Source organism: Diadema setosum, chromosome 15 (genome assembly GCF_964275005.1).
Source record: "Diadema setosum chromosome 15, eeDiaSeto1, whole genome shotgun sequence".
NCBI lineage: Eukaryota > Metazoa > Echinodermata > Echinoidea > Diadematoida > Diadematidae > Diadema > Diadema setosum.
The window spans coordinates 27,593,313-27,604,283 of NC_092699.1; the positions used below are offsets into that span (position 1 = coordinate 27,593,313).

At 37.3% G+C, this 10,971-nt stretch overlaps 1 protein-coding gene across 1 annotated transcript; it reads right to left on the reverse strand.

Moving 5' to 3' along the window:
* Positions 1-608: 608 nt before the first annotated feature.
* On the reverse strand, positions 609-2,084 carry LOC140238631 (uncharacterized). The gene has a single exon (XM_072318531.1). The coding sequence runs from the start codon at positions 2,082-2,084 to the stop codon at positions 609-611; it is 1,476 nt and encodes a 491-aa protein (XP_072174632.1).
* Positions 2,085-10,971: the final 8,887 nt, after the last annotated feature.

Genomic DNA, 10,971 nt, shown 5'->3' on the forward strand with positions numbered 1-10,971 from the left:
CAATGACATCATTCCAAATAAAAAAAAAGGTTCTACACCTTAATTAGACAAGCGCTCTACATGAATATAAATATTCCTTGCTCATTCATGTCACCACAGGTTCACAGACAGTTTTCTCTGATGCTGAAGAGAATCAAATCCACATTACATCATTTACCGAAATAAAGTCAATGTTGACCTTGTATGAATTCAAGTCAAAAAAGAAAACCAAAAAGAAAATAGGTAATTTTACAAAAGAAAAATAACGGGAAAAGGCTAGTTCAAAGACAAAGAAACCACATTTTATTTGGGCAATGTAAGTGAATCAAGCATAGTACCCTAAGGGCGGCGAAAAATGGAACCAATCCATGATTACAATCTGAGCATTTGCTGAAATGACAGTCATTGCAGACCTTCTCCTGAAATCAAAATTAACAAAAGACATTCATGCAGAACTTACAGGTAGATTACTTCTTTCTGCATGGCTCTTCCCCCACCCCCTAACTGCTTTTCTGAAAGATTCTTCCATGTTTTGTATTGTCTGTGATTCCAGAGGTTATAGCAGACTGGTACTATTAAAATGTGAACTGGCCTAGTAAACTCAATTCAAGATCGAGTGACGGATCATATCATGCTCTTTTGCACAATAGCTCTTTCGCGCTTCTTCTGAATCGGTTGTTTACGAAGAGGTAGACGAAGGCGTTGCTGACGTGGTTCACCATTCGGAGCTGGTAGAGGACGATGACGATCCATTGTCCGAGAACAGTCTTTTGAATATTCACTTGCATATCGGTGGGGAAATTTTCGATGACGATAACTGGAAACAGAGACACGACAAAGACAACCGTGACGATCAGCAACATGTACGTCATAGCGCCCTCTCTAGACTGGCGCCTTCTGAAGACGTTTTGCTCATCACTATGACTTCCTTGGACATTGTTCAGTCCTGCCTTGTCAGGATGGGATGTAACGCTTCCCTCATCCTTGGACGACATACCATATACAGAAGAACGATTGTCATTTCGGGCGGTAGGTATTTCAGTACAAGGAACATTTTCTATTAGACCAACGTCCCGTCTGGAATTCAAGAACGTCTCAGCTAGTTTACGATCCGGATCCTGCACCGTCAGGTACCGGTCATTTGCAGGAGAGGGCTTTGAGCAATCAGGAATGTTTGTGTTCTCGGGGGAGCATGTACCGGTTGTCTGTACCGGCCTCTTCGCACGAACATTGTTGCCCCTTACTGCATCCTCCACGGTTCCAGGGATAACTTGATCAGAAATCATAGGGTGTATTTGCGCCACAGGGGCTACAGAACAACCTCGATGGGGGCGCACGGGACCTCTGCACTTTCTGTTCGATGGATTTGAGTCTCCGTCAGCGGGAGGGGTACGATGAACTGCATGGTTTTTAGACGTTGACTGATTGTCTGCAGAATTGGTGTCAAGGTCTCGGGTTACCTGGAAAACTGGCTGTTCTCTCGCAGATATATTCAAAGGTCTCTGTTGTCCTGTGGAACTGGAATGCGCGCGGTGTTGCTTGATTTTCAGGTAGATATTGCCGTACGAAAATCCACTGACTAAAATTGCTGTGACAAATGATGCATCTACGACAATGTCCATGATTGTACCCAACCAAAATGGACCTGCATAGCCGCATATGTACTGACCATCAGAGTCCGTCACATCGCCGAAGAGCAAGAAGTATATTTGCGTGGAAAAGCTGTAGGCAAGTCCTGCTAGTACAGCGATGACGCTTCGCTGTTTCGTTACGAGCCATTGTCGACTGCACACGACATTGTAACGATCACAGGCAATGATTATCATCTGAACCGAGGAAGCAACCGCTGTGCTGCGTCTGACGAAGTATAGCACACGGCAAAAGACGCGGTCCTGGAGACTCGGGACAAGCGTCCAGACAATCACCCCAGCGAGCAGCACACAAGACAAGAGGTCTATTGCCGCGAGAGCAAGGATGAATATATCTGTAGAGATTTTTCGCCGCTTTCTGGCGAAGACTACTATGATCAATCCATTGCCGAGGGAGCCGAGAAATAGAAACATGACCAAGAAGACGACGTATGTTACCGTAATGACGACAGTCATAATTGCTTGTACGAAATGCTAATCCACTCTGTCACAAATATGTGGAACCGTCTTTAGACTTGGGAATTTGACTTCTAGCCTATACTTGTTATAGGCTACTTCTGTTCTGGAAATAATATGCATACAAAGCATACAAAGCTTCGTTTGAAAATTCCCTACGACTTGAAGCTCTATGAACATAGAGAGCGAATGCTCTCAAAGTCTGAACGAACAGAACCACAACCCACTGACGGGTACTTGCAGCTAATCCCTACTATATATCGTAGTCCATTATAATTTGCTCCAATTCTATACACTCTTTTGTCTGTGGACCCACTCGATAGTTTCGCAGATACATCCGCAGCTACTGGTATTTACGAGTCATTAAAACGTCGACCGGCTCCTTCACACGATTTACAGCTCACACTCTGCCCATGATGGTATTAGATGTGAAGTGCCCAGTTCATTGACAGTATGCAACACTTTTAGTACGGTATCTCACCCAGAAGAAGCATTTAGGCCTACTGTAGACACCATAACAAGGTGCCCAGCAATGGAGGACTGGAAAATAAAATCGATATAAAGTGACCTTTGAAGAATAAGCTGGCACGAGAAAAGGAACGTTTCTTTTGAGCTATATATTTTGAACAGATGCAGTCAGCATTAATTGAAGGAAAGACGCGTTATATTCTGAAATATTGCGAGAACATCGGCGTGCTTTTTAGCTCTGTACTTTGAGCGCCATTAAGTACCGCAAGAAGTAAATAAGGTGAGGTATGACGGTTGAAATTATCGATTTGCGATTACAAAGAGATCCAACATACCACGGCAATATACTAGCGTTGGTAAACTTTCCACATTTAGACTGTATTACTTTCCCATGAAATCTCACATCGGTTGAAGATGTATACTTAGATTAATTTATCTGTCCTCTGTACTTATACCCAGAACATATTGCCATGTGATTGATACTGCACGTGTACAGGGCCGACTGGGAAAGTACTGAGTCCAAGCTGACTGAAAACATGGACACACCTCTTGAACGACAGAACGAAATAAATGTTTTAATTCCTCATAGACAATGTGTTATAGGATAAAATGAAAAGAAAGTATTAATCACGTTTAATAACTTTTTAAAATGGTATGTCATGGCATGTTAAGTGTAGGTGTGTAAGCATTTACGATATATTTCATGATTATTGAATCAGTATACAGTACGTCCCCCCAAAAAATACAATCAGATTTTCGCATTGATAACACCCAATATAATTAAACTGTCTAAATGCTACTTCAGGGTCTTAAGATATAACATCTTGGCTCTATTTTGCAGAAAACCCCATTCAATTTGGTTAACTGGTCACAGAGAAATGTGGATTGTTGTAAAGCATGTCATGAGTCTGATTCTTCCAAGTTTAGCACTTGGATGCTCTTGTGTGTGAACACAACAGACAGAACTTGGAGGGAAGAGATTCTTGACATGCTATACAAATCTCCTTATTTCTCTGACCACTGAAGCAAATCGAATGGGGTTTTCTGTACGAGGTGGGCAATGAGTTATAGCAGGGAGGTGGTTATAGTTCGTACCCTGAAATTGTATTTGGATTGATTCACTATTTTTAAATTTATCATAGCAGAGGGTCCCGTTGTATTTTTTATTTTTTTTAAATTTTATTTCATTTTATTTTATTTTATTTATTTATTATTTTTATTTATTTATTTATTTATTTATTTTCTTATTTTTTTATTTTTTTATTTTTTTTTTTTTGGGGGGGGGGGGACATACGGTAGCTTTGCCAAGCATTCATAATGGCAAGAGAATTAAGCTCCTTGGTGAATTGCTCGAAAGCGCGCCCTCACTTAAAAAAAACCCTACTAGTGTGTGTGTGTGTGTGTGTGTGTGTTTTCATATTACTTTCCTTTTTCTTCCATCTATATTATGTAGTAAAGTAGGGAAAGTATGACAGGAAAGTAGAAGATACAAATGGATGTAGAAGTTGTAAGTTGTCTAAAAACATGGTCCGTATGTAGATAAGATAATCATAATAGAGGAAATAGTTTCTTATTTAAATAAAGTCATTGTATGGATAAGAGGGAGAAAGCAATTTAAACAGATCGACCTGGCTTCTCGTGTGTGCAGGTAGGTATTTGGCGTGTGATTAATAGATGAATTCAGTACATTGAGACAATGTACATCGAGATTACGAGATTGTGTATATTGTGAAAATGTCAGATTAGCAGTCAGATTTGGGAGCATTTATCTTTCAAATATATTCCGCACAATGAATTGTCGTATCATGACCGATGAGGGTGAAGAGATTTTACTTGATACAATACTCGAATAATTTCCCCTGTCTGTCCTCACTAAAATACCCAATGATTATTCCATGTGCCAAGTTTGATGTCTATAAGCTTCAGGTATAACAACCAAATATACCAAGTTCTTCCTCAGATAGACATTTATTGTGACAAGAAAGCGAAAAATAATTAAGTGCCTCTGTGTTATCTTTATCAATATATAGGTTTTCCCATTCATTTTCAAACTTTTTTCATTCAATTTCACAAATTTTTTACTTCAATTTCGTCGCGGGATGTCGGGAATAGGCCAATCTTACTTTCAAATTCGTCCTTCGTCGTTCATGTTCAAATAAAGTCCATTCAATTTAGTCATTTGGCATACATTTTCGTCATTTACAGTTCAAATTCGTCAGTCTCACTCGCAACACTCAAAACAGCAGGATCGATTTCGTCAATCATTTTCGTTAAACGGGCATTTTACCGGTTTTTTATTTTTTTTATATGTTGTTCTTTTAATTCTAAAAGACCCAGCGGTGCAAACAGAATCAAAATTTCATAACGATTAAGTCCGTAACTTAATGTTAAAAATGGAACTTTTTAGGTGAGAATTATGCTAATGAGCTGACGAGCCCGGATGTTATGATGTCACAGGTGCTCTCACTATTACTGATTACAAGTGCTCGCATACGCGTGCGTCAATTCGTATCGAGTAGCAGACGACGCTTAGGTCTAATTTAGCTAGCAGGCGGCGCTTGCGTATACTGTTCTATCCATGTAGATATCTAAAATTTCACTAAACCAAATCGCACCAAAATTACAAGATATACTTCATAGCATATTTCAAAGTATTCTCTTATATTTGAACGAAATTAGTAATCGAGAAGTATCAATATTGACGTCGACTTTCAAGTCGTCACTCAAAAAAATCTCACTCTTCGCGAGAGATCTTGGCGAACGCAAGATGCACAATCTAGAACTGAAGTTAGCCGACTAGTACTGTGCGAACGGGGAATTTACGCGAGAACTAAACTCAAAAGTGTAATGATTTTTGCGACTTGTGTGATATAGGAACTACATTTTTCATTCAACTTACCACAAATAATTTGTAAATTTATTTATTGCCCCCGATTACTTGAAAGATTTGTCTCATGATATTAAATTGCTAACTTCAGTCTGTGCGAGCGCAGCAGGTAGGTAGGGCCTGGCCGCGCCGCAATCACTCGTGTTTATTAGTCGTAGAGCAGATTATTTTTAGCGACGCCGACAGGAAAGTCGACATCTACACTTACGCTTCCCGACAAGTGATTTGTTTCCAATTAACGTGAGCTGTTGGATATGAATCATAAAGTATTTCCTGTGAGTTTGGTGCCATTTGGCAAGGTGAATTTTGAGATATCTACATGGATACGGAAGTACGCTAGCACTATACCTACCTACACCAGCGCTGGGATCGCGAAGCGGCGACACTGTGTTAGAATCTACGTGGTCACGCCACTCTTCCGAGATATGGGTCCTAGTACGTAGGCCTACTGAAACAAACTGTTAGATCTAACATTAGTCCTTGGTGTAAATAACACCACTATGAGATTTATCTCGACTACAAAACATCGGAAATCCATAAAGCAGATACCTTACCTGAAAAATCCAGCACAGGAACAACAGTGCCTGCAGGACAAGGGTCCAGATCTAGATCTGGAGTCTGGACTTTCGTCTGGACTTTCTTCAAGTTTTGGCAGCAGGGGTATGTATCGTTACGCTGTGCCTATTAGCGCTGTGCACATAGGGCCTACAGCTGCAATGTCGACGGTGAGTGAGTGTATGGCCTACTCATCAAAACTTGGACTGCCACGTAGAACCTACTCCTTGACTGCTCAGTAGTCCTAGTCCTAGTTCCAGTATTTCAGAGTCTATGTGTACTGGGTACCGTTTTCATCTCACTAAGTGTAAATCGTGCGTGCCGTTGAAGAGAGTCTATACATTTGGATTTAGATTCACTCAACCCTCATCTACGTTAGATAGTTTGAACTGGCGAACCTTAACCATCACTCGATCATGATCATCAATGCGTAACGTTACTTACACACAGTCTTCTATGGGCAGCACGTTCGGATAACGATGCCAATTTCATTTTGCATATCTGGAATTTCCCCACAAGATTTATCTAAATGAAAAGCAGGGTGTCTAACCCGGTGAAGTGGTCCTACCCCACATCCAACTGGACCCCATGGAAGACCAGCTTAGTGTAGCTGAATATGGGCTATCCAGCCATCTTCACAGATGGAAAATGAACAACGACAACAACAACAACAACAACAAAAGCTGTTGAAGAAATTGCTTTTAAAGATTAATAGATATTGTTTAACATGTTTATTATAGCTCCATATTGCCATTATACTAAAGAACAGCTTTTGCAGTACTTCGTGTGAGATTTCATCAGTAAATTGGCATTATGTAGTTCGTCTTGCTAATGTCGGAGTTGTGCACCAAGAGCACCTGTGACGTAGGCCAAATTGTGTGGATCGTTCCATGGCTTGCTCGTTTTCATTTTTTTTCAAAAAATCATTACAGGCTTATCCTGGGTTTTACAATCCTCTCTTTCCAGTAGTAGGCATCAAAAAATGTAGATTAGAATTATCAGACAATTAGAAAATGTTAGTACAGTTTTCTTTTAAATTTTCATTCATAATCGTCTCATATCTCTATCCGGTGTGATTTCCCAGTCATTCATGTATTTTTTTTTTTCTGTAACCGTTCACATTTTACATTCAGGAGTTAAGGGTTGTTTTACAATCAGGGTACGCACTTCAGATTTGGACATTATCAGCGTCCAGCAAAAAAAAAAAAAAAAAAAAACAGTGTACATTGATACAAAATCTGGTATGGCATGTTATTAGGCCTAGTTACCTCAACCTTAAACAGCGAAAAAAATTTTGATAAAGCTTACAAAATTTTCAAAATATGTCAAAATGAGCCAATTTGGGCAGTTTTTACAGTCTCATTTGCTTTTTTCAAAATTTGAGAATGAACATCTATGAAACCAATGACCATAACACAGAAGGGCCATTCTCTGCTAAAGCGTTCGAAAACTGAAAATATGTGTCGCCAACGTTCCCACGATTATTTCCATTGCTAAAGGCCTGGATTGAATTGCCAGAATTGTCTATGTAACACCTGAGGGTTTGAGGAGAAAAGTAAAAAAAAAAAAATTGTTGTCGCATGCGTAAATTTTGAAATATCCACTGGTAAAGTTTGAGAAGTATCCCAAAACCCAATGTCGCCGCAATCATGTACATTTTGTATTATGCTAAAAAATTATACAAAATGAGCTTAAACCCAACATGATATTGGTAAATATAATTAATGTCTGATATATTTATGCATAAACAAGCCAAAATTTGAAATCTTCCACGTCATTTCCCTCCGGAGCTCACTGAAGGTGTGTCGCCAAAATTCATGTCAGATACGTTACCAAAATATTTTCATTGATAAATTAGTGAAAATAGCAGACGTGAGATACGACAATACATGTTTAATATCAGATGGATATACTTTATCAAATACAGTTAAGTTTGATTTTCTGTTTCTAAATTTCGGTTTTCAAAATCAGACCATTATCTCCAAAAACGCATTTTCCACATTTTTTTCGCAACAGATACGTTACCTATAAATCACGACCCCCTACAAAAGTGTTTGATGTAATATTGTTTAATTGTACATTGATTAAGACCTTTTGAGATTATGCATCATCACAAAAAAATAATTACCCATTCCTTGCAAATGTTTAACAGTTATTGCGCTTTGAAAAAACGTGCGATCAGATACGTTACGTCAGATACGTTACGTCAGATACGTTACTGAAATATGCGCGCTCTGTGAGCGTAATTTTCCGCTCATGATTACGCAAATTTTGCAAAGAGAGCGTCTCGTTTATCATGTGCTGCAGTCACTTTTTTCATGGCTACCCTGTGTGGAGCGCTCGGTAGTCGTTTCGACGGAGCATTTACAGTAAATTTTCACCGTTCTTCGGAAGACATCTCGTAAATGCGTTTGTCAAAATAATCTGTAGATAATAACGGTACATTTGGTATGTTTATGATATCAATAGTTTATGTTTAATGCTAATTTAGTATAAGTGCACCACCTATGCTATACATTTATTCAATTGTCAGTAACTCGATCATGAATCTAATATTGTGTGTTGTGCCACAAAAAGCTTGTAACGTATCTGACAGGTGCGGTAACGTATCTGTCGGTTAAGATCTGGTGGATTTTTAATAAGTTATTGTGCCGGTAGACGAATCATTTCTTCCCTAACTGCTTTGAAATGAAGCATAATGATACTTATGATTATCATTACTATTATCATTATCGTTATTATTGGTATTATTATTATTATTATTATTATTACTATAAGGTCTATCTTTAATGATACATTATTATTGGTCGACATTCGCACCGAACTTAATACTGATCCACCCATCTCTGTCCTTCATTATACAATGTTATACATACATACATACATACATGTATACATGCATGTGTGTGCGTGTATTACATATTTTATCTTCTTTATTTTTTCCTTAATAAAGTAGAGGCCTGCATTTTCAGATATTTCACTTACCACTTTGCGCTCTTTCTCTTACCTTACATGTACAGTATATGTTTACTTGTCACCTGTTTAGTCTCATTGTTTATATTTAGGTTAGATATCATTAAGTTTTTGATTCCAGATTCTTTAATGCAGGCAGTATTCATCTTACATTGGCTAGTTATGACTAGTTGAATTCTTTTTTACACTACTATGATGAACATAATTATTTTGATAATCATTTTCTTGGTTTCATTTCTTCTTCAGAAAATGGGGAAAACACGAGCACAAATACAAAAGGCCTGTACAGGAAAAGGAAGAAATTAAATTACCCATCCTTCCTACAAAATGAAAGATATAGCCAGGCGAGATATCGTAAACCTGTAGCAGATTTGTCAAGTTCACTTCAATTTAAAAGACGGGCATTAAACAGGATTCACACTCGAAAGTACAGGTATTGGCGTATATATCATGATGATCATATTTTCATTTTTGCTTAAATTAATTGTTTGTTTAGAAGTAAAACAAAGGTCCATAACAAAATTATTTTATTCAATTTGATAATCTAATAGATAGAAATTACAAAATTTGCAACTATACAGAGAAAACCGTTTTCTGCATGGTGATAATGTTAGAGAGAATATCATACGTCATGAACAAATTAATAAACTTGTATAAATAAGAACTCAATAAATGATTATATAAATAAATCAATATATAATAATCATATATATAATATATATAGGATATATGATGTACTGTCATTACAGGGCAAAGAGAAAGAGCGCTACAGTACAAACAATAAGGCATTATTTCACATTTTCTTTAACCCATCAAGTACGTGCTGCACTACAGTACATGAAAGTCATTTCCGATTTGCTCAAATAAATTGAAAACCATTTGAAAATTGAAATCTCACTTTTTCTCATCCAAATTGGCACCATTTCCAGCAGCATGACCTTTGAAATATTTGACTTTGCATAAAAAACATTGAAATATCGCATTTTAACGGAATCTTCTGTAAAATGAAGACGTCTATGTTGCAAATTTAAAGTTGTAATGTGAAAATTGTCTCCTTAAAACTCAAATTAAGTTTTCGACCTTGATGGGTTAACATCTGTAATTATGGATGTGGAGTTATATTTACATGTTTTTAATTTATGGCAAATCGTGTAAAATGCTGTTGTAAATACGTGTTAATTACATAACTTTATCATAAAAATCATATCTTAAGCGCATGTTAGGACATTGCTTGAAAATACTTAGATTGCCTGCTTGAATATCAATTGAATTTTCATGCGGGCACTGTTGAAATGTAGCCGACGAATATGCATTACACAGTGTACTATCATGCATCCTTCTTATGGAGACAGATCTCCTCTAATGTTAATATTGGATGCGTATCAAAAAGGGATTTTCTATGATATGTGATCAGAACAGGCTACTAAAATGTGTCACCTCGATATGAATAATGACGACAGGCACACAAATACTGCATTTTATCATTTATTACATACAGGAATTACAATAGATACACTTACAATGATGTTTCGATTCTGCCAGGTGCCAGAGAAGGTTACATGATTTATTTGCTAGGCAGAAAATGGATAATTATTTTTTTTTTTGTCAGATACGTTAACATGACTTTTACCGTGAAACTGATATGTTAATGAAGAAGCATGTGAATTCACTGATTCGCATATTCAGTCTTTTTACTCTTTTACAATGAGCATAAGTAATACAAAACATGAAAAAGTCTTTCTGATGTGATTTACACCGATATACGACAAGTTACTATTGCAACAGATACGTTACCATGATAAGATTATCAAAAAAATTTCCTTTGGTGATTCAGTCATTTACCAAAGTTTGTAACTATGCAAAATAATATAATTGTAACATTGTTTTAAATCTATTTGTGTGCCTTAACAATTTGAGCTCTTCACCACACATGGTTTAGAATTTACGGAAAATTAACAATTAGATTATTGGATAAATGTACAGTTCTGATATACAGATACTCAC